The sequence below is a fragment of the Anser brachyrhynchus genome (assembly GCF_964034855.1).
Source record: "Anser brachyrhynchus genome assembly, chromosome: 4".
In the NCBI taxonomy this organism is placed as follows: domain Eukaryota; kingdom Metazoa; phylum Chordata; class Aves; order Anseriformes; family Anatidae; genus Anser; species Anser brachyrhynchus.
In genome coordinates, this window is record NC_137698.1 from 69,209,275 (window position 1) to 69,235,123 (window position 25,849).

The following is a 25,849-nucleotide window of genomic DNA, read 5'->3' on the forward strand; positions in this document are numbered from 1 at the left end:
CATGCTGGTTCTATTCTTCATCCAGAGTCAAACAGAAAGGCTTCCTTCCCCTGTTTTGTTTAAACCCCGGCACACTCCCAGGGTATGTTCTCCCTGTGTTCCTCATCAACCTTGTCATTAGGGGAGCAGGTGGCTCTTAACCTAGTCAATCCCCGTCCCAAACGCCACCAGCCCTTCCACATGTGCACGTCTTCATCCTGCACCCTGTCTCCAGCTCTTCACATGCTGAACTCCAACACAAAGACAACATCCCCAAATCTAACTTCCATTTGCCAAGGTTTACATACAGGGCAGAAAATAAATGCTTCCATGCATCATTACTGCTGTAGGCTTTCCTCTGTTCAGGCCACCCACTCACTTGGAATAGGAGGCATTTAAAAAACCATCAACACAGTTTAATTAACAGCTTAAGTTGAAATTGCAAAGGCACTCCAAACACTGGCACACTAAAGCCTTTTGAACATCAGCTCGAATAAATGTGAAAACCTGATGTCTTCATTAATTCATAAATCAACTCCTTTTGGCCCTAACCGTATCTCAATTAAATGCCGTTCAGAGCATGAGAAATAAGAATTATTTTTTAGTTACAGCAATGGATTTCTGCTTTCAATGCATTTGCCATAAGAAAAGCCAAACACAGTACCTATTAAATACTGCTAAAAATAACTTGACAATTTATCAAAAGGTTATTTTTTTCTTTCCAAAGTAAAAATAAATTCGTCAATCATTCAATTTAATATAAATTCTTTCCCAAATACTTTCAACTGGGTAAGGGAAAAAAAATGTGCATATGATGCTAAAACAAGAGTTAGTAGAAGTGTTGCACCAGCGTTTCTCTGTCACTAAATTTGCTTACTGATTATTCCTGAGATTCTTGCCAACTGATATTAGTAGGGCTAGCAGAGTCACTGTGAAACCTGACAGCCCTTCACAATAATATATATCTTTTTATACATATACACACATTTAAACATATATATATACACACACACAAATAAAAGATGTGGGTTTGTATGTCACGGGGGTGACCAGGCAGTTAAAGAAGGAGTGGCACAATTTAGTCTTGAATAGCACTGAAGCCGTATAACAGAATGCTTACTTTCAACTGCCTGTCTGCCACAGATGTCCAGGGAAAGCATCGGTAAGATCATCTCTAAACTGACAATTCCGAGCACCCATAAAGATTTAGACCATATGAGCTAACCCCAGCCCAACTGGTTCTTTCCTTGCTGCACCCCAACAAAGCCAAGCTGGAGGCTGACCACCAGGGAGCACCTCACTGCCCGCACTGCAGAAAGAGCAGAAGTGGGAGGCTGAGTCTCAGGCCCTTGCATCAAGCCAAGCTTTCAAAATTAGGCTAGAGGGCTCGCAGACGGCTGGCTTGGATGGCCTCAGAAGAACACTGATCCTAAAAAGCAGCACAGACACAACCTCCGCCTCCTACACCAGCATTTCCCTTCCTCCCAAATGCCACAAGTACACCACAAAGAAATGTCCAAGGTGCTCACGCACTGCTGTTACAGAACCACACAAGCACCTCAGGCACAAAGGATGATCTAGTTCTCAGATGCGAAGGCAGCCAATGATGCAAATACATGAAACATCACATGAGAAGAAAACAGCCCCTAAAGTTTAAAATCTTTTAATTTCTTTCTTAACTTACTCGACATTCAAGTCCTTCTCACAGCAGTGATTTACGTAATCCCACATGCTGAACTAAGAAGTACACACTTCAACAGCAGTACTTAATTCCTCATACAGAGGTCTCCCTTGCTGAATCCTTACTTCACACATTCCTAATTTGAGCACTCCCTCTGACTTTACCAGCATTTCAAGAGCTCACCAACACAGCTTTACCTTCTTCTTGTTTATCAGAAAAGAAAAAAAGTATTCTCCAGAATGGATAAAAAACAGAAATATTTTCTTCATGCAATGTATAAAGCTTACTGCCATAAAAAGTCAAGAATTTAACGGTTCAGAAAACTTTTGGGAACAAAGTCATAGTAACAGATAGTGATAGAGATAAAAATGTGTTTAGGAAGGTACATGAATCTCCATGCTTCAGGTTTTAAGTTTTTCTGTGACTGCTGATCAAAAATAACTTTCCCTGCAAGTATACTGCTTCTGTATACCTCCTCAAAGTATCTGTCAGAGGCCAGTTATAAATACCATACTGGATTCAGTGATCTGTTATGGAGTGCCGCGCTAACTGTGCTATCTTCTCTTTCCCCAGTAAGAAGCTTCACTAATCTGGCTTCTTCTTGTGCAAGACTTGCTCACAAACTGCATTAATAAAGAGAAATATTAACAACATAAAAATATGCACTATGGCCACCCTAAAGAGCAGCACATGCTATTTGGCCTCCCTTCGTTCTTCTTTTGAAGTGCCAGCAGCAAGACATATCAATGACCTCCATACTAAATTATTGTTATTATATGACAAATTCAGCCCTCTCATGTGCCTGTAAAGCTTCCATCTCTGTCACCACAAGCCACTCACATACTCTCAAAGACAAAACTGGCCAATTTAAAAGCAATGATTGATGGCCTATATTACTCAGTGTTTTCTTGATCAGGCACAGATTTTGAGGAACTTGTGTACTAAGCCTCTCAACTCGAGCATAAACGACACAAAAGTAAATACCTATTACAATTATAAAGGAAATAATAATATTTATGACTTGCAAGTTAAGCCATTTTAAATTAATCATGCTCTATTATTAAGTAAGGCTTGTTAGCATCTGCTCAGTGTTAGGTATTTACCTTCAGTCCACCACAGATTGGACAAGCGGAAAAAAGAGCTCTTGTCATCCCAAGGTGGGGGCTACAAGTGTCATAGGGGTCAGCTGAGACTCCACTAGGTGGTGCCAACTCACTACTTTTGGAGTCTGACACCTGTCCTTGTGGCTTTGTATCTGACCACCTCGAAACAAAATCCACATGTGTCTCATCACTTGAGTCCTTGGTGCTTTCTGGGAGTAAGGATGAAGGCCTCCCTCGGTCCTGGCTGTGCTCAGGCGCCCTCTGTGCTTCTAGGCGTGGTAGTAGCAGTTTCGGGTCACTAGCACCATGAGGTGGCAGGGTCTGGTCCTTGGGTAGCGTGGAATCTGCACTCTTCGGTTGCACATCTTTAGCAGCTGCCTGTAACAAACTCCTGGGTGTGTCATAAATATGTCTGAGAGAGCTGGGAATCTGATACTCTGATCCCGCACCTCTCTGGGGCTCACTGTGAGGACAAGTACATAAATTCTGATCTGAAGGAAAGTTCAATGGCAGGCTTAGCAACGATCCAAACTCATCACCGTGGCAAATGTCCAAGCTCCCAGCGTAGGAAGAGAAGCTTCCAGAGTAAGAGGAGTGACTACCAGTAGCGATTCCGCTGTCTGAAGAACTCTGACGACCTATTTCCTGTAGCTGTCTGGATCGGAGGGGCTTTGGAGGTGGTTTTGTGATGCCACGTGCCCCTTCTGGAAGGGTCTTTTCTTCCCCAAGATGAATGCCCTTTGCAGCTGCCAGTCCATGACTCTCTTGCGAGGTGCTGGCTGAAGACTGTTCAGGCCAAATTGTCAATCTGCTCCCCACACTAACATCCGAGTGGCTGGTATCTGAAGACGAGCTTGAAAGACTCCTATCGTCTCCTAGAAAAGAAGAAAACAGATCAACCCACGTTTAAAATACAGAGAGACTGAAAGCAGAATGAGTATGTACAGAAAGGACCCTAAAATTCTGTCTGCTTTGTAAGGGAAAGTTCTGTCAGAACGCCAGAATTCCTGTAATAATTCTTATCCCCACTGGAAAAATAAAATGCAATAGTATGTTAGCTCACCGTAACCCTAGCACGTTGTGGAATACACTGCATTCGGGGCTAAATTTTTAGAGTTGATGCACCCAGTTCTCCCCTTTTCAAACATATTTTACTCCTGTACAGTTAATTGGCTTTATTTTAAACACTCCTCTTACCGCACAGGCAATAGTCGCAAAGGCCCATATTCTCAGAATAGCAGAGGATGTTCTGAAAAAAAAACTAGTCACTGTAACCCAAAAGTATATAAGAGATTTCAGTATTTCTATTTTATCTGAATCAACCAAATGGTTACTTGTACTTTTCTTTTCCCTCCACTTAAATCTTCTCTGAATGACAAAGTGAATGTTAGAGACAGCAAGAATAAAATCAAACTTAAGACTGTCCTGTCCACTGATGTCTCCTACACTGTACTTCTCTGTAACATCCATACTAAAAGGCAATAATATATCACAGCCACAAACAAAAATGACAATACTGCCATTATGACAAGGCTTACAAATCTACATAGTAAAAGATCTCCCATGATTAATTTATGCATACATTGCAAGATTTTTTTTTGCTCAACGATACTTGCAAGAACACAATTACAGCTATCTACAGCTATCCAAGACAGAAGATGGAAGAAAAAAAAACAAACATTGGCATAAAAGGGCACGAGGACATTTTCAAACATACACAAAACACCACCCCTCTCCTGCAGCAACTCCACAAAGTTATTTTCTTCATTCTTAATAAAACCTATTTTATTAAGACACATACAACACAAGCGGACATCAGGATCACTTTGTAGGTATTAATTTTAATTAATTAATTTTAAATCTTGGGCAAAAAGTTACCAGATGGGGATGATATGTGAGGGGTCCACCACAAAACACAGCGTGAGCTTCAGGTGCTGCTAAACTGTTTCTATTCTTAGTTTAGGGGGAAGTGTTTAGAATAATTTTCATACTCTGCATGGAGTAATTCTTGTTAATACTATCTAATACTTGCTAATACTATCACAAAATAATAACATTTATTCCATGAAATCTAATCTTTCTTTTCCCACAGTGCCCATTGCTTGACAATAGCTTGTGACCCCTACACAAGCGTAACTCCTGAGATGAAATTATGCTGCCACCTAGACAGAAGGCATGAATTACAAAAAAACTTTGGTGTAGTTCTCAGCAATATGCCCAGTACCTGAAGAAAAATACCTGCTAAATAAAACAGTTAATCTTCTGACAAAAAAAAATACATTCTTAATTGAAAAAAAATATATATATTTTATTTGAAATCACTTCTCCTAGTCTAATGTTTTAGGTACTTTAGAACTTTGGAAGGGAAGCTCTCCCACAGACTTGCAGAAACTACAACACAGAGCTCCAAGGCAGTGGCAGAACCTAGATGTACAGATTCAGGCAAATGCCCTCCCATGATCTCATTATTATAATTTCCCACAAACACAAATGCTTAATTTTCCAGTGCAAAACTCGAAGAACAGTATATGAAAAAGTTCACTTTGATTCCTCATTCTCTGAGGATTATAACATTATTAGGAAAATAGTGGCAAAAATTCAAGTAAATCTCAAGCAGAGGATGTACATGAAGTTTGGCCACGTTACCTAACCAGAGTGACTGGGTTGAAAAAAACATGCATGCTTCACTATCCAGTTTCATTTGTTGTATATCAATCTAGTAGATATATTCAAAGAAGTGTTAGTGGTATTCAGTCACAAACCACTTTATTCAGCAGTGACTAAAAATCAAGACTAAAGTAGCCATAGACAGATAGAGAAGCAAATAACTAAGCTCTTGAGGTCCTTCACCAGCCATTTTTAGGCTTGTAGACTTTAGAGTCAAGAGCAAAGCAGATGTTTTGAGAATCTAACTTTTGTTATTAAGCAATTCAAATGGTAGTTCGGGTCACAGGCTCTTTTAACAAATCTAGTGTTAGACACCAATTCTTCTTTGATAAATAAATAACTCCAGAAAGGCCATGCACAGATACCACCAGAAAAATAACACAGAACTAAAGCGCAGGAGTCTTCAGATTTACTACAAATATCTACTGTAAGCCTGCTGCATGAACTACACAAGTCAGTTCATCTCACAGGCTGACATGAGTCAAGTACTTAATCAGATACCAAACTTGTCACAGGCAGTTCATTTGAAGTTACACATGAAGAGTTTCAGCAGGATTCAGCATACTAAAAGATTCTCTTGTATTAATACTGTTTGATCCAAAACTCACTCTGCAACAGCAGCTCAAATGAAACATCTTGACCATCGCTCTATTATTTTTCTTTTAAGCTCACCATCTTATAATTATATACACATGGTCATTCCTAAAGCCCAGAAAGGAAGGGAACACCATCTATCTTTATTTAATTAAAGACACTTCTCACCTCCACTGCCCTGGCGACTTGTATGGGACAGCAAGCTCAAGCGCTTCTCTAATTGCAAAGCTTCATGAGCCAATCTTTCTTCTGAATAGGCTGGATTTGTACTTGGATCTTTAAAAGGAACATACAATAAATAAATAAAAAGAAGATGACACAGGAAAATATATAAATAAAAATTTAAAAAGCATTCTTATGTTAGACACTCTATTCTTGTGTTACAGGAGATGGAAAATGCTGATTGGAAAATATATGGGACAATCTGCCTTCAAACACATCCTGAAGAAATGCTACATAACCAGTCATAATTTTAAATGTCAAAGAATTTTGGAGATTATACCCAATGTCAGTAAGATTTGCCACCAAGGACAGAACCCAGAAGAGAACTGTACTGGAGGAAATAGCTACATAATAATTAGCATCCAGCAGGTCTATAGGAGTTAAAAGCTAATACACAACATATAAAACGTGTCCTGGTTTCACCAAACTCACCAGGTATTTTATCATCAAGATAGAACAGAATTTGTCATCCTACAAATTTATAAATCTACTTAATAAAGCTACAATCATAGTGCTTAAACTATTTGATACCCTTACAACTGATGCAGATCACGTATTTGCAAAGACATTGCTTTAAAGTTTGATGTTCAGAACATCACTGAGTTCAGAAGTCAGAGGAGAAGCAGTGTGGTGAGTGTGTTCCTGTTCAATACAAGGTAAAACAGAATGATAAAAAACAATACTAAAATATGCTACAGGGACTTTCTCCATGCATTTTAGCGAATTTGCCATTCCAGCTAAAATGGCTTCGCTGCAGAACACTCTTTCCGTTCCAACAGAAAAACCAGAAGTTACACAGAATGTGGGAGAACTTTCATCAGAAAAACAGACCAGTTTCCTCTAAACCACTTGGTTTGCAACTAGGCATAGCAACAAAACCAGATGTCAAAAGTAATCATAACCATCATCCCAAGAGAAATCTTGCAGATTTCTTCGAACAGCACTAACAATTGTGTCATGTTCAGCAGTTGCAAAGGATATGGTCTGCTAACTTGCTCATCATCAGAAGTTTCAGAAGCCCTCAATTATCCAGGGAAAGGAATTAATGACAGATAAAGCAGATTAGCTTCCTCACAGCTGTGGCTCTTGTATATTTGATCAACTTTGAAATAACAGCACACCACAAAAACATTTAATCACTGAATCATTTAATAAGAAGGGGAAAAGGAAGAAAATGGCTACACATTGCTATGGTTGAGTTAGTAAAAGAAAAAAAAAAGCTGAAATGATGAAAGGACGGTTTCCTTTTCAGCCCAGGTCCTTCCATTTCTAAAGACTTGGGTTTGATGTTGTCAACATAGAAGTCAAAGCAAGCTCATAGTCAGGGGAAGTGGCTTTTCCAGATGAGCTGAAGCTACATACAAGTCCCTATATCACTAATTCTTTCTCTTCCCTGGCCTTATTCACACTTTCTGACCTGTCCTGGACAGATGGGACTGCATCACAGTAGCAAAAGTGACAATGCTGAACTTTCTTCTCCACATAGAGGGGTTTTCCGTATTTAGCTATCTGGATAAGATTAGCAGAACAAGCCAGGCATACACACAGTCCTGCTATAACAGCATATGTTGGAAATCAAAGATGTTCTAACAGGGACAGGACAACAAGGCCTGTGATAGCCTGTGACAAACAGAGTCTGCGACCCCTATGTCTCCAAGCTGAAACAGCACTTGATGTCAGTGTCTGGCACCTTCCAAACCTACCTTTCAGAACAGAAAAGAGGACTGTTTGATATGGATTTTTTAATTATTATTTTGTTAGGTTTCCATTCCTATTTCCCCTGCAATACAACTCACATTAAGTACCGACTAGTTCAAACCTGCTCGAGTCACTGCTTACTCAAATGAAACCCCCAGTGCTTCCATATGGATCTCTGCCAAAGGCAGATCCGAGATTTGGCCACCAGCACCTATGGTGCAACTCAGACAGGTCTATGCAAGGATCTCCTTGGTGGCAAAATGCGTCACAGGCTGCTGCTTGAATCTGTTTTCAGATGTCCTCGGCTCCAGTTACTCTACTGTATGTAGCTAAATGCTCTCATGTCTAAAAAGGTTCAAAAAGGTTTCACGAGCACTTGGAATGGAAAGTTAGCGTAACAGACCCGCAAATTAGTCAAACCAGGATGCAACAGACAGCAATCCTTGCAACAACAAAGAACTATCAGTAGGAAAGATCTTTCCCCTTTCCTCACAAATTTGACTGCTTGATGCATACTGATTTTCAGAATGTTACTAGAGCACATACACAGCTATAAGCTTTTTAATAACTGTTATCCCTCTTGCAGAAGGAAAAGGCATTCGAACTAAAATTAAAAAATAAAAATCACAAACTGGCCAAGAAATTGCTCCTGCAAAAATGGCCTTGAATAAAATACAAGATGGGGAGGTAGAAGGGAATTAGAAGTAAATCATTAAGTTCCACATTTCAGATGCTCAATTGCTTCTTGAAACCAACTTCCTAATCAGCTAATACACACCTACAGACACAGATCCCCTGTGTATAAGACCCTCCTTGCCACATCGCTCGTGAGATAGAAACTGCTATCTGAAAACTGGGTTCATAGTTATGTGCTCTGACCTCTCATTACCCAGTCTTGGGGAAAAAGGATTACAAGAACCCTTTTTCAGCAAGCACTAGAAGACACCTAGAGAAACAACTCAAAAGCCTACAATGTGTACGTAGACCTAAACTCTTAGGCAGATGTTATTAACATTAGTTTGTCAGTTTTACTGCAGTCTTTGTTTCACATTTAACCATGAAGTTCTCTGCTAATAAGCAAGACTTCTATAGAAAACACACAAAATACCATTTCCCAGGAGTGCATTCTTATACCAGAATTTTTTATTATAGACTACCAATCAGTCATCAGGAGGTTTTACTAAAAGATAAGGTCTGAAGTCACTGGCAGCCACCAAGAATAACCTATGCTCTGCTGTTGTATCAACCTATAAATAAGGTTAAGAAGAAAAGAAAAAAAAAAGTAGAAAGTTTTTTTTTTCCTCAACAGTTGTACCTCAAAGCTTCTAAGTAACTGTGGAATAATTTGCCATATTACTAACTCAGGAGGACAGCAGCAGCATGACCGGTACTGAGGCAGCTGTCCAAGGAAGTTCAGGCAGCTTCTGCCCACACAACATCCTACAGTAGTTCCAACGACTCAGGGCAATTTGGTACCTTCATTTCCCAAACTCTAGACAAATGCATCCTATAGTGTGATTTACTCCCATGGAATTTAAGCAGTTAGATTCACTCAAGTCCTTCAATTAAGAAAGCGCTTTATCATTTCCCAACCAGAAATGGTTTCCTTGCTATAAAGAAAAATCTGTTTGAGGCAGTCACTGAAATTTTCGTAAACCCTGCTTTGGGGCAAAGAGGAAAGGATTACATCAAATTTGGCTGGACTAAAAATGTCTCTGATGGAGACTTTATTTTTATATTACGTTGGTGGTTATTCATTAGAGCCACATCAGCTGCTCATCGTGGGAGATTTTGAATACTTTGGTAATACACAAATAAATTGTCATTGTAATTCAAAGCTCCAAGGTTGTTTGGTAAGCACCTGTCAGGAAGAATGCATCATATCATGTTAAGTCAGCAGCTACCTAAGATATTTTTGATTATATGCATCCTTAAAATGCAACTGGTTAATTACTTTGCTAAACAAAGTTAGATAAATTAGGCTGAACATCTGTCCTTTCTTCCTTTGTAACTGCAGTCACATTTGCAAATCAGGCCTGGCCCCTCACCTTCATGCTAACATCTCCACACCCTGTAAGATGTCTGGAGGAATGCAAAGATGTCCTAAAAGTTTGAGGAGGATCCACTTGGTACAGATAGTGCAGAAGGCAGCCACAGAGCTGTCTTGCAATGGTCAAAGGTGTATCAAGCTTCGACAAAAAGAAAGAGCATCAGATAGATCCTCAGCAAGCAGCACTGCACATTCTCCAGTCAGTCACAAAGCAGCCTGAAAAAGCTTCCAAAATTAAAAGAGAGCATCAAGACTATCGACATTACACTTGGAGTCTCTCCAGCCTGCAAGACTAGGCTGTCCCTTAGCCTTGGCCAGGTTTACAGGGTACAGATCTGCCCCATGCAACAACGAAGGATATCACCAATAGATTGTTGGCCCTTTGCTGTGTTCATCTTTGGAATTCAAGATGAATCTTGTTAGTGAAAAGAAGGAATTCACCACACACCTGATAAGCAAACAGTTCTCAGATAACATGCATGTAAACTCAGTATAGATTACAAACCATGCCATCAGTGATTCAGTACTTTGTCAATACCTAGATTTCTGTCAAGACAAGAACAAAAAATTCTCTGGCCTGGTTTACTAAATATCCTCTCAAGGGAAAAAAAAAAAAAAAAAAGACTGTGCATGTAGCCAATTACAGCAACTATATCAGCTAGCAGCTGGGGAAAAATAAGCCATCCAAAGACCTCCTGTCACTCAATTAAGTCCTTTATTAAAATATTACACTGCCTAAAAACATCTACAGATACATACACTACCTTTGGATACCCGCTCAATGTCATGTCTTAAAATGTGAGACCTGGTTATGCAGCCTTTAACAAATCAACTGCATTTTGGTACGCAGCTTCTAAATTGATGGGCTCCCAAAATAAGCACTATACAGTGGTAAACTGTAAAAGAGCTAACGTTCTTTTCATTTTCTATTTTATTTCGTAAGTGCACATAATGGAATTATTTTTATCATTATAATATTCACATTCATTTACTATCCATTTCAAAAATAAAATCACAGAGCAATTCAGGTTGGGAGGGATAACAGGAGTTCTCCAGTCCAACCTGCTGCTCAAAGCAGGGTCAGTTATGAGAGGTCAGACCAGATTTTGCTACCTGCTATAGGGTCAGTCAAGTTTATGAGTTCCACTCTACAGTATTTTCACTTATATTTTATAGATGACATAAATACACACAGTAATCAAATGCATCTATATAAGAATACCAAGCTTTTAAAGAAATAGGGTGTATTTTTTAAAACTACAATCCCGAAATGAAGATGTGAATATAGTACTTGATCAAATTTCCTTTGCACATGCAGTGTACATGTATATATTTATATACTTCAGTGCTCCATTTAACTATATAGTTAAATGAGGTGTTTGTATGTAAGGAGCCACTGGTGTCATTCATTACCCTTTTCAAATGGCAGACTAAACAAATGCTGACTATATTTGTTATGCGTGCACTGGAGCCCAAGAATACTGTTAACATGACTTTTTTTTCACCGTGTTTTTTCTCCATAAGATTGGGTTTGTGTGTTTTCCTTTCTTGGGAATCCCTAATAGTTATTCAAGCGTATTTCATGTTTAAGTTGGAGAGGTACAGTCCAAAGAAACCAAATTCAAATGGCAAACCGTGGAGAAAAGGCTGCTTCCTATGAAAGCTTCTAAGCAAATTAAATTACACAAAAACAGAATATTGCATATACAAAGCACTGTCAAGGGTTTGTAGCACTCTGTACTGCAGTAAATATGAATAACATTGAATAGATGTTTTTTGTAAAAATCCCCAAACTGGGGATTCTATCTAGTTATCTGAGGTGTACAGATGACTAATTTATTTACCATATCCCTTTCAAAAGGTTGCATGCATTCCAGTACTCTTACCAGATACAGTATGCAGCTGGTAGAAACTTGACCTTTTCAAGAAATACAGCAGGTTTTGTGCAGCAGCATACTTGATAAGTGAGGTTAGTTTATGGATGAATCACTAGTATTGTATATGTGTATGTGCCTTAAACAGGTCTGTGTAAGCTTCTAAATGGGACAATAAATGGAGGAGAACGTGAAAAATAAAAAGTTTCTACAAAGGAGAAGGTATAACGTGGGTAACAAAAAAGTGGAAGAGACAAGGTTAGAGATACAAGAAAATAAAAGTTAGATGGACCAAAGTAGCTTGGAAAGGGGCCACAGAGGAGTATGCAAGAACATGAGCACAGTTCCCTACAGAGCACTGGTCTTGACCAGGGAAACAAATGGAAATCCAATGGCTGACTACATCTCAGTGGCAGGTCCATCAAGCCGAGAAGACAAACGAAACAGACCCCAGAAAAGAGGTCTTCCCTTGCAGAAATCACCAACCCATCCTCAGGACTTTCCACATCCATTGGATGTACTCACTGAGATCAGAACGCTTGAAGGAGGGAAAGGAATGTGGTATGTAGCTATGTATAACAATGCACAAACGATAACTGAATTGATAACTAATGCAAAAGCAAATTTACTTCTACATGTCCCTAAAAAAACATTTTTCAAAGAATGTGCCATCATTAAAAAAATAGTAACAATAAATTTAAATGAAAAAGTCATTGTAAGCATATTTTTTCTGGATATCCATTTTTGTTAAATGAAATATTTGGGGAAAGTTTTAGAAATACAGAAGATACGCATTCAGTGGCAAAGCTTTAAGTATCAGCACTGTTTTAGGGGGAGTGAGGTGGGTTGATTGTTTTTCCTGGTGGTGGTGGTTTGTTTTTTAAACGCTCCTCTTAGTTCAATGTAAACACATCGTCATATAAGGAGAATGAGGTCTCATTGCCTACTATGCCACTTGGTTGTTTAATTTACCTTGGTGTTACAATAATGGGAAGAAGAGAAAATGAGCCTTGTGGCTACTTTGTTTACCTTAACTAACTTTTTGCAGTTTATTTTCACAAGTTTCATATCCAGACCTAACATCTTCCATCATATTTCCTTCCTGAAATTGATTATCTTACAACAGTGATAAAACCTTGTAAAACACCTATTAAACGTCTAACACTTAAACAGAAACTTTAAATATTTCCTACACATCCTGCCTTGTCCTTCACCATTCTTTCAGCCTATTTCCACAATATCACATTGCCAATACATTTTTCTGCAATCTTATTTCCACACACTTGCCCTGTTTGACAGGGTCATTCCAACTCAACATTGTATTTTTTTCATCTGCTGAAGTCAAAAGGCAACAGGGCTTACTGTGATTCTAATTTCCTCTCCGACCATTACAGTACGTGCAGCATTTACCATGAAATTAGAAAAGGAATTTAATCCTTGCACATCAGAAAAAATAAAAAAAACTGCAAAACTGAAACTGATATGGAGACCTGACAAAGTTTAAGGTTGGCAAGACTTTTCTAAGTGTTTGCGATGAACTCAAAATACCCCAGAAGTTAGTTTTCCAGGATTCAGTTCATTAAACTATCAAAATAGTAATTCCGACATGGATCCAAGTTGCACTGTGCAAGTTTAAGACCAAAGGTTAGGAATCTTCTCAACTCAAATTGCTATATTTTAGTATCTTTAAAAAAGAGAAGGCTAAAGATAGCAATATCAACAGAAATCTGAATGATCCAGAGCAACAGGGTGAAACTGGGTACATTCAACTGATACATCTGTACTGTGACATTTCAGAATGAAAACCACTTTGCACTTTCTGCACCCTTAGTGTCTGCAAGCTGTTCTTACAATCAGAGCAGTAAGTGCTAGACATGGCAAGTTCCTACTTTGCTCGGTCACGCTGTACTTCCTATATTAACCTGGTAGGACTGGACGCAAACCAAAAGGGCCTTTCGTCGGGGAGATGCCACGGACGATACAGTCGAACAGAAAGCTGATCTGCTCCCCTTCAGCACAAGAAAGGAAAAAAACACCGGCCCCTGCAAGAAAACACAACATAAATACGTGTTTTTTCACCTGGATACATCAGAAATATATTTAGCTGAAGCTATTTATAACATAGCAATCAAAACCATATAAAGTGCAAGCCATGAAAAGAAATCCACAAGACATTCTGCAAACAGAAAACCAAAAATGGGTCAGCATACACAGTATGTCATGAAAATACACATAAATTCAACAGCTAACTAATCATTTAAGCTGATTTTCTGCAACGCAGACAGTTAGAGCAATGACAAAACACAAACCATATGCTCTACAGCTGTCTGGGTCTTTTACTCTCAGTTACCCCCAGAATTTTGTAGATCCAATCTTAGCTATGCAAGTGTCAGGGATACTGAAAGTGTCAAAGCAAAATGAGCCAGGTTAATTCTACTTTTACCCAATTTTATCAAAGAACAGTGTTTTATATCCTATATTGATCGGGATTTTGTTATATTGCTGTGTTATATTATATATTTTTCTACTTGTTAAAACAACTTAGACTAAGTCCTATGTGCCTATTATTAACAGAACGTAACACGACTCCACAGGTTGTCATCAGATCTTTACCCTTCACTCTATTCTGATATTTTGCTTTCCATTCATTAAGAATAGCCCCAAGCAAAATTAGAATGAGAATCACTAAATAAACAAACAAGTTCTGAGCTGCATGATATATAGCTACATGGACAAGACACAAGACTAAAAATGCTCCACAGAACATTTTGTTTGAGAACCTTCAGCCCAAACCGTACTCGCATCAGAAAAGAAGTGTAGCTGGCCTTCTTGATGATCTGAAAACATTAGGCAAAATACCCTCCACCCCAGTAATCAGTGAAATTAGAAAATAGACTTTTAAAAAGTGCTGCCAGTTCACCAGAACCAAGCACACTAGACAACCAGAAATCATATCTTAGTCCTGCAAAGAATTTTACACATTACTCTCACAGGAGCTTGGGCCCTTAATCTGGGCATAAATTTGACTTCTATATATTTCTCTAGCCTCTTCTGAGTTGCATGGATATCTTTGTCAATTTTACTTTAAGCAGCAGCACTGGTCTTGACCAGAACACTTCCACCCCCACCACTTCCCACACCTATGCCCAGTCCCATCCAACAGGATATCCACATTTCACTTGAGCAATGGATATGCTTTTGATTGCTTGACAAAGAGCTATTGGATTCAAATAAAGGTGATAATAAAAAGTAGACCACAAAATATTTTAGGAAATTAGATATAGCCAGCAAGGAGTAAACTGTCCACTCCAGGAGAAAGCAATTGCTGGTCCACAATTGTGTCATTCCTAGTTTTTACCACATCTAAGTCTCTGCCTGCTCTGCTTAAATCTGTTCAAGATTACGGTGCTGGCAGCATCTTCTGATTTGCTATATCACACCATCAGATACGTTCCTCTTCAGATCTTACTGATCAACACTTTTCTAATCAAAGAAAGAAATCCTGCTCCTGGTCCAGTTTATTTCATTTGGCAAACTGCTATAAACTCAACTGGAATTAGAATTCATTTGCTGGTACTCATTCAGACATACTAGAGAATTGGCTCGCCAACATTTCCAGAGTATAAGGTCTGAAACATTACTTGAGACTCAAGTTAGACAAATATTGAAACACAAAGCTATGTTTAAGCAACTGAATTAAGACTGACACACACATTAGCTCATGAAACATAAACCAGAGAAAATCCTACTTTACATTTTTTTGATACTGCTATTTATTGTTGTTTTTAAAGGGTATTTGTCCTGCACTTTCTCACAGCACATACACACGCAATGGCTTCAGTATCAAAAACCATCTAGGAGATTACAACACTACCCATGCAGTCTGACAGGTATGAAAGTTTCAGGTGGTGACTCACACAGTTTTGTCTCATTTCCCCCTCTCCAAGAGATGACAAAGAGTCAGAGAACTCTGTGTTAGAAAGAGTTGGGTGCAAAGTATGCATTCAGAAACTTGAAATTCGGCTCTTGATCTGAGCTCCTTCCTCATTCCCCCACTGAGTAGAAATCAGTTTGCCTCATCTTAAAGGGTACGACTCTTCCCCCATGAATCACGCTGATGCCAAATGACATGCCTTTCTTGAGGAAGTAGAGTGGCACAAGGCTTTGCTGAACATGACCTTCTCATCCCACACACAATAAGCAACCGGGATACAGAGACAAAATAACAGAGGACGTTCATATCTAAAGCATGGTGATGGACTATGTCGCCTAATATCCCAGCAGAATCCTACACAACCATGTTACCATTCAGGAAAATAAGATAGCTCCAGTGTTTCTGTACATAAAGATTACATCTGGACTGCTTGTTCTTTTATCACTATTGTTAAGAAGAGTCCTTCTTAAACTCCTGAGAAGCTCTACAAGCCTGTAACTTTAAACAAAAAAAGTAAATGTGTGAAGAAATTTACTTCCGTATGAATGGGCTACTTAACTGAAGGGATAATTTCTGTGGAGAACTAATACACATTTGGAAATTCCAAAAACAAACATGAATGCCTGTATGTAACTCATGCAAACAGTGTATGGACACGTGTCCATGGGTTCAAATCCAATATATGCACATATCCATCATTTCTTTGTAGATTCTGTTATTCGCTTGGTCACCATAATTGCTGATCAACTTGCATAAGACATGGGTTTTTTTTTTTTGTTTTGTTTTGTTTTGTTTTTTAGACAGAACTAGAAGGATGGAAGAAGCTTATCAGTCCTTGCAAAATACATCAGGTGAGATGAACGACTAGGTAAGGTTCAAAGAAGTTATGCTCTGAAAACATACATAAAAGCCAGCAATTACATTTGTTCTCCGCTTTCTTGAGAAAGTTGAGAAATTCACTACTAGAAATTACACATCTCAGTCATGTGCTGGAACAGATTTGGTTCACAAGCATTTGGAAGCTGAGGAATATGTGGTATGCATCACTGTAATACCATGCAGCTGTTTGCTAGACTGAAGAGCACTCTCTCCCTGTCCCCCCCTTCCTCCCTCGGGTAAGAGACTTAGTGAAAGAAGTTGCTTGAATTCAATAAGTAAACTTTCCAACCACAGCATGCTATTTTGTACCACAATTAATATGCTCTTTGTCCCTTTGCCCATGCACAGGCAGAGGACAAGATGCAAAAACATCTGGCCCTGGCAACCAAAGGTTCTCAGCTATGCCAGGTATTGAGACAGACACTTCAAAACAAAAAAAGAAACATTATTATGGTGCTCAAAAATATAGTAGGACCCTTTTCAAAATACTTCATAATTCTGGTGGCCTGCAGCCAAAGATTAATTCATACTAAAAAACAGGTACACTGGAGAGCTACTGATAAGCTGCTTTATCTTACAGGGAAGATAAGACAGCTGGGCTTGCTTAGCCTAGCAAAAGATCTTGGATATACGAACAAAAAATTAGGCCGGAAAATTTTTAAAAAGAATTTAGAAGACCATGGACATAAATGGCTCTACAAGACTCAAGACCACATTCTAGCCTAATGCACACTTTGATTCTTTCTAAAGGATTAGAGAGTCATGACAACCCCGGTGTTCAAAACAGCATTGGACCTTCAGAAACAGTCGGCAGCCACTCAGAAATTAGATTCTTTATTTGGGTATGCCTCACCACAACTTCAAACACCACTTTAATTAAGGGTATATCAAGAAATGCAGAATATCTTCCTGAAACCAGAAAAGTTTCCCTTGAAAGATAAGGTATCTTATTTGTTCCCTTTTTCATCTGTACCAATTTGACTCATATTTCTGGGGCATACTCCCAATTTACAGTAGTGTAAAAAGAAAAAAAAAAAAAACACAGATTATTCCATTGTTTAAAAGCAGCACCCAGAAATTAGGGTAAGCTTCAAGGGGAGAGGGAAGCTGGGGGGAAAAACTTCAGCATAACATAGGTAATTCAGTGCTTCAAGCTCCTGGAGCAAATCCATCACCAATAGCTTCACATTTGTATCATCCATCCACATTTCATACCAGACATTCTTTACACAGCTGGCATCCTGGCCTATGAAGCAAACCATTTAGGTTTTCTGCAATGCGGAAATAAGATACAGCCGCAATCAATAAGCCCAAATCAGCTGAAATTCTTGGAGCACAGCAACTGCATCAAATCCAGAACTACTTACAGAAGATATGCCACAATTTAACTAAATAATGTAATTGGAGAGCTATTTATATATCCTATTACTTTGGGGCTTTCTTACACAACCAAGCTTTAAGTTTGGGAACTAAGCATTTAAGCTTAGGAGCAGTGACCAGAATATGGGTTCTGTCCCCGTAGCTGTGCTCCCAGTTGCAAGGCTACAGAGGCATACTGCACTATTCTCTTCTGATCCCAGTGAGACAGCTTCCAGGCCCCGTACTGAACCTAGACCCTTCTTTCTGCAGGCACCAGCTGCTCCTCAGCAGGAAGAAACCGAAGATTTGAAGCCCTGAAGGAGGCCAAGAACCGAGGTTTCCCACTCCGTAGTAGTATGACAACCAGAAGAGACACGCAGAGCAACACAACCACCACCACTTCAACTTTTCTAGGGATGTTTCAGTGTCCTCTCCAGTAAGGCAACCCAGAAAAAAAAAATCCAGGTTTGTTTGTTTGGTTATTATTATTTTAACGCTTACCTAGGGACCCAGAACATCTTCACTCCCACCTCCCAGTATCAGTCTGCAGGAGCAGAATTTAGCCTGTTCATTGACCCTGAATCTACTTGGAAGAATCCCAAGGTACGCAGTCCTGGAGAGAAGATGGATCCAGGAGAGCTGACTGATTTCAGCTGACTGAGCAACAAGAAGGGTGTCTACAAGTGTATTAGCAGAAAAAGGAAAACTAGGTCAGGCTTCAGCCTACTGCTGAATGGGGTGGTGGACCTGGTGACAAAGGACATGAAAGAGATTAAAATGTTCAACGTAAGTAAAGTACATGAAAGTTCCTGTATGTTAGTAATGTTGTAATATGTGCTTGCATTTGCTACCTAACCCAATAAGAAAACTGAAACAGATATTCCCTAAACACTATAATAAAAATGAAATACAAACTGAAGGTCATCTATATTCACATACAGGCTACTGACCATTTTTGGTATCACAAGCATGGTTCATATTACTTACTGCTCTAACTTTATTTGGAGAAATACACGTCTTTAACAACATCACGAGTAATGCTTAGAATTACAGGGTGATATACTAGTAATCTAATATATTCCATTCCAATAAAAAATACATTTCATATCAGTACAGAACAGTACATAGTCAATAACATAGACGCACTCTGTTTCATTATAAAAAAATCAAAGGAAGAGAAAAGGGTTTTTGTTTGTTTTGTGTTTGTTTTTTTTAAAACAGTAATTTAGGACTGAGGTCAGTCCTACCAAAATGTACCTTCTTTCTTTAAGCTGAGTATTCAGCAATACAGCACTGGAAACTAGGACTGAGGTGTCCTCAAAACCGTTGCTGTGGAGATACTATACTCAGATTTCTGGACACAGGCAACCCACCAACAGCAAATAAAAAACAAACACTATTTTGGTAAGCTGTACAACCAAGGAGCATGTATTATACTTCACAGAGCAAGGCTCTATAGGACCTTCTAGAAAGCTGTCGTAGAGATACCTGCAAGACAAGAGTCCAGCAGGCAGGAGAGTGGCTCAGCCGTCTAATTTCTTGTTACTCACCTCCTGCAGACCACCTCCTTTGTTGGTCTGCAGCGCTCATAAGGCCACACAGGTTACCAAAGGAGTATCAGTGGTACCCACATCCTCAGGGAATCTTGGCAGGGCACGAGGTCTTGTACTAGAGACACTTCCTTACTCATCCACGGCTCCTGACAGCACAGCAATCATAAACCCAGCCTCACCTCGTGCACATCCTTGCAGCCCTGTTACATGCTGAGGTGGTCTGACTGTACCAGCAAACACCACAGCAGCAATTTCCTGGCTGGTTGCAACGTAACCAGCACAAATAAGTGTGCAAGTAGCGAACCACACATTTCCCAAATTTGGTTCAGGCAGACACTAAAGAAAGATACTGCCACACAGGATAGGTGATAAATAAGTCAGCACATGCCATTTTGATCTGCAAATACCCCTTACTTTAATCCTTTCAAGAATGACAGCCAGAACTGAAGTTGTATCCATTCATCAACGTTATAATAAAAACCACACACATTAAGGGGAGCTAAACGTCTATTCTCTATACCCTATCACAATGTCCTCTCAAAACTGCAGTATATCTACAAAGGGACTCTTCAGGAATGTGTGGCAAGTTCTTTGCCAGTCAGTGCTCAACAGTCTGTCTGGAAAAAGCATGAAAGAGAAAAAGCCAATTGTGGGGGTTTTCTTCAGTTATTTTTTTAAAGGAGAACCTAAGTCCCAACATCCATCATTGTTTTCTGCTAGTCGTTTCTACTTCTGGATAGCCCTCAACATTATTTTGTCTTCTTCCATATTCTAATGAAAGTCTGCATAAAACGTGTGTGGGATCCACAGGCACTCCATTTGCCATCATTTATGTACTCCAAAAATTAAGCCATTAATTGAAGCCCTTATTAGTAAGAAATTACTGTCTTCTTTCTCTGAGGCACCTGCTTTAGGATTTAAGGGAAAAACAGAATTTACATATCACAGAAGGTACTGCTCTACCTTCTACTCACTAAAAATTACAGACGCTCTGCTTCCCAAGAGAGCCTCAGGACTACCAATTACCCCTGTAGTTAAGTTTTATATTCTCTCATTGGACGAATTATATAGATTACACAGATTATACAAGTTATCAATCCATTGCCAATCTTACTTAAAGATTGCTTAGCATTTTTTTCAGCTGCCTATACTTTTTAAATATAAGTTTTCCACAGTTGAATGATCTTTGATTTCATTAGTTCAAAAACTACTACTCTAAAAAGTACAGCAGTGTTAAAAAAAAAAAAAAAAAAAGACAACACTGTTTTGGAAAGTTCTTCCCATAAGCACTCTGAATTCTTAGTTTAAGATTTTCTATTTTCAGTTAAGAATTCAAAAAGCAGACCCAAATTATGTCTGCACAGAAGTGCACACATTTAAATGCGAGCCGGAGTTCTGATAAAATGGCACTTGCATACAGAGATGCAAATGCTTTATTCTGCATGGAAGAAAGCCTGTTCAAACCAAACTGCAGGTGTTAGCAGATGTACACTAATTGCAGTTGACACAAGCTAAACTTGAATCTGCAGAATCACAGGAGAGGAAAAGGTAACTGTGCTGACTTCCCCTTACCCATTATAACCAGTCATCTAGCTGACAGTCTGAACCATGCCACTGGGAAACAAGACACTCATGTTCCTGTTCCCACACCTTTTAACTGAAACACAATAACCTTAATAAAAAACAGATTTGTTTCCTTACCAGCTGTACCTACAACCCATTCCTTCAGACACTGGAAACCCCTCTCCAACCCCAACCACTATATTAGGCAGGGAAAGATTTAAAGTAGGGTCTTCTGCATTGCAAGCAAGTGTCCTAAATCAGAAATCAGGATACGACTGTTCAGTCCATGCCAACCACCCCTGTAACTCAGCTCTGTGTTTTTCAACAGACAAAGCAAATAACTCTCACTACTGTAAAACAGACAAAACTATTCCCCTTTCCTACACAAATTTTGCTAGAAAATCAACTTGAAAACTTTATGTTTGTTGGTTTTTTTATTTTAGTAATTGAAGAAATCAGTTATTTTCACATTGTATTATGCAAAAGTCACACAACTTCACATCCAATTTGGCAATATGCACATCCATTTCCACTCAAAGATCAGTACAGCATAGCTTCAAATTCTGCCTTGGAAGTTAAAATCCGACATTTCCAACTGATGTATATGATATATCTGCTGCATTAATCATCTTTTCTTTTCAGCTCTTGCATAGTTTTTTGCATTTTACCAGAAAATTCCCAAATAAAACACTAAAGAGATTTCTCTCAATCCAAAGGAGTACTTTAGCTACTAGGCAACAGAAATTAGCTTCAGCTTGCTTGCTTTCGTTTTGACCCCATGAATCCTATGGTCCCATAGAGTGACAAAGCTACTAACAAGCAGAAGTTTCTAACTTTTTGGAATGAGTTCCTTACTGGATTTAGATATTAGCATTTACACAAGTGCCTTGATTCTGCAGGTAACCTCAAAGCTTCAGCATCACTTTCCCTCTGCAGGCAACAGGATCAATTATAATTTAATAATCTCAACATTAAACCATTTTGCCTTATCTCTTGGATGACACAGGTCTTAAAATTTCACTACTTTATTCTTGCTCTGAGTCCACCAGCAACAACTGACTGAACATCTTCTGGAGAGCCACACAGCAATGTTCAGCCACAACTCCACATGGTCACGTTTTTACTGAACGCCAGCGTTGAGGCCAGCAGAAACCTACTTACTTACTGGAACAGAACCTCTGACATGAGGCTGACTGTACGACAAAGCTACACAGCTGGTTCCACAAACTCTACATTGACAAAATGAGCATTTGCATTTCCACAAAATGGTTTCAAACAACGTTTAGAAGACAGGTTCCGTTTGTACTTACAGAAGCCGCACCTGGTACCCCCTTCAAAGATGAATCCATTTGGGACAGCTCCGTATCGGCGCAGGTCTGAGAGTTTCCATTGCCCCATGACGCTAGGAGGAAGGTCTTTGGCAAGGACCAGGATGTCATTGCAGAAGTGCAGGGTAGCAGGCCCACTCTCGAGTTTAGTGCCAGGTGCTACAAAAACTTGAAATCTATGAACTATCAAATAAGGAAGAAAAAAATTACTACAGAAAATGTAAGTAAGGTAGTGTGATTTATGTAACAAATCATTCTGTTAAGCTGTAGACTGACCCCTGCACACACCACCAGGCTCTAGCACAGGGATTCTGGGTAGAGCCTGAACAACCCCACGTGTGTAACTATAAGCTCATTATTCTATGTTATGTCAATTTAGTCTAAGAAGAAAACATATATTGGCTTAATACTACAAAAGATTAAGCTGTAATGCTACAACTTAATGCTGTATTAATTTATCTAAAGTCTAACAGAATAATCCCTACCTCAAATTAGTTATCCAGTCCATGCTTCAGTCATACCTCTTCCATCAGTACAGCAGTTTCTTTCTGTCTCCTCCTCCAAAAAAATAGCCTGTGCCTAGTCCTTCCAACTTGTGTGCACACAGACACATAACACAGCGCCCGAAGAGCCCAAAAGTCAAGGCTCAAAGAAGCAGCAAGTTCTAACCAGAGCTCTGTCACTGATTCATTTGCAACCTTTAACAATCTGCTTTAATCCTTTCTGCACTTTGCTTTCCCTAGCAGGCAGTAAAATGGGGAAAGCTACATTTTCCCACCTTTGTGAATCTTTTGCAAGTTGGTGATGGTAGATGCCCAGACATTTCGAATTATTAGGAAATGAAGTGATTCATAAGTAATGTACACTCTTACAAGTCAGTTAACTCTCCATGCTTCACTATCTAAACTCCAGCAGAGTAGGGGAAAAGGGAAGACACCTATCTCATTCGAGTTTATAAACCTCAAGTTCAAATCCCAGCTCCTGTGTCCCCTACACTGCAAGGGTCCTTACCTACAGCAGCAGCTGTTCTAGGCTGGTCTCCCATCTTCTCCAGAGTTGTTGCATTTTGAATAGTAAGCTATTGGGAGCACTTCAGAGGCTCAGATCTCACAGTGGGGATTCAAAGGGAACAATTTCAGTCAGCAAGCACCCAATTCTCAAACAATTGCTTTGACCTCCGCTACTCCTCCAGTTTCTTTCACCATGTGGTCAGACACACACACACACAAAGTCAGTCTTGACATAGAGAAGGATTGGGACTGTTACATTTCCAGTCAGATTTTCAGTAGAGCATTTGTCAGGAATCACAAAGATTTGGACTGTGGTTATTCATCAAAGATCACACAAACAGCTTCATTGCTATGACATCTAGAGGGTAATTTCCAGGCAGTCTGATTTCTTCCCTGCCTCTTGACTATGTTCCTTCAAGTATCATGAATTTCAGCCAGGTCTGAGCCTTGCTTCTCATCTAAATAGTTGCTATATTCTTAGTTACCATCTTAGCTGTAGGTCAGCTCCTCATCCATGACATACATTTGCTAAGTTCCCTAAGGCTCCAGCAGAATTAGCCACAAAGTCATTTGAGTGAAATGTGTAAGGAGCCAGAGAGAGATCTAACTAACCACAGCTCTCCTTACAACTTTGCCAGTGGTGATACTGCTAAGGAGCAAATCAGTAGTCACACAATGTCCCCTTTTGGGCTCACAATTATGTTACACAACCTATCTAAACATAAAATATGAAAGAGACAGCAAACCACCTTGACGACTGATGTTCAATATGTCATTTTTAATATAATTTGGACACCACTGCACGGTTAACTTCAGAGGTACTTCACCAGCAATTAAAGCATAAGAGCAGAAGCATCAGCATCATTTCTGCCTCATAAAAGAACAGACCATGATTCAACACAATCAGTTACAAGGTACCATAGCTGCCAAAAACAAAGAGCTGTTAACTCAGAACTCAGATTCTAGAGCACTGTTAGGAAACAACATACTCAAATCTGAGCAAAAACAAAGTAGAGGGAAAACCAAGTCTGGACATGAAGCTTTTTCCATATGCTGCTTTCTTGGTAAATTCCAATTTTTTCAAAAATCCTTCTCAGACAGGTACTACTCCTGCTCTGGGGTAAAAATAAATAAATAAATAAATAAATCAACCACAAGATACCTAGCTCAATACACCTATGAGCAGAAGGTAATACTAAGGTTTTCATTTCCTTTAGCTATTTTTTTTCTCGTCACAGTTATTCAGTGGCTCACAGTATGCTAACTTTCTCAGAATGAGCTGTGGACATAAGCACTCTTCTCACACATGGCTTACGCCTCTCTCACCTAATTCCCCTGCTTTCTCTAATGCTGGTTCATATATTCCCTTGAGCTGTCCTACGAATCATATCCACCTGACCTGGGAAAACAGAGAAAACAATGGGAATTTCAGTGAACACTCCTTCCATTCTGTGGTCCTCATTCAAGAACAGCATCAGCTCTTCATTTTTTTTGCCCTCTCTTGCTTCCCAGACTCTGAGGTCATCTGTCCACAGTCTATTTTCAGCATCCAGCCACTTTATTTCCAAAGCACATAAAGGCATCCCTACTAGTCTTTAAGGAAAAGTCTTTAAGAAAAAAAAAAGAGATCAAACAGTTGCCATCTTCTCTTTGTAGTCTCTACACTTTTCTCTTTCTCTCTACTCAAGCTAGATTCTGTTCTGTTTGACTTCTTTCACCTACCTGACGCAGCACAGGAGATGGAACCCTGAACAAGTTTTCCATACCCTGGTCTTTCCTCCTTCCCCTAAGCTTTTTTGCAATTAACATTCTACAAATTATTGTCAATTCAACCAATCATACTTGTTCCCTTCGTCTTCACCTCCACTCACACACTGCCCCCATCTGTCTCTACTCCAGGGCTACATGTGAAACAATACCTTCACCCCATAGGCTCTATTCGTCCCCTCATTCAGAGAATTAAAAAAAAAATCCTCACTTCTTCTGCATTTCATCCTATCACAACCATAATTCTCACACCCAGCTTGAGATCAAATACTCTCTCCATCCCAGTACTGCACCAGAGCAAGTTCATGAAAACTAGACCAACTTTGCCAAATCCAAATTCCCCTCCATGCTTTAGGACTAGCCTATGCTGTACAGAGACCCCAAAACTTGTAAAGAAGTAGAACCAGTACACAACACAGCTACGTTGTCAGTGTCCCCACTGCTGCAGCTACATCTGCCTGTATTGTTCAGGGACTCCCTCTAACTTTTCTTGTGCAAGGCTTCATATCTGATAGTTCCAAGCATCCATGTCTCTGATACTCTATATTTTATTAGCGTAAAATTCCCTGATCATCTTTGCAAAGCAAC

The 25,849-nt window shown here is 39.4% G+C and overlaps 1 protein-coding gene across 3 annotated transcripts in view; it reads right to left on the reverse strand.

Annotated features, from left to right (window-relative positions):
• Positions 1-25,849, reverse strand: part of DOK7 (docking protein 7) — a 68,107-nt gene that overhangs the window by 37,181 nt on the left and 5,077 nt on the right. For all 3 annotated transcript variants that reach the window (XM_080591333.1, XM_080591332.1, XM_080591334.1), the window contains exons 4-7: positions 22,467-22,667; positions 13,791-13,910; positions 6,193-6,300; positions 2,764-3,638 (exon numbers count right to left, since the gene is read on the reverse strand). In XM_080591333.1, coding sequence (XP_080447459.1) covers positions 2,764-3,638; positions 6,193-6,300; positions 13,791-13,910; positions 22,467-22,667 — 1,304 coding nt within the window. The remainder of the gene's footprint in view (positions 1-2,763; positions 3,639-6,192; positions 6,301-13,790; positions 13,911-22,466; positions 22,668-25,849) is intronic.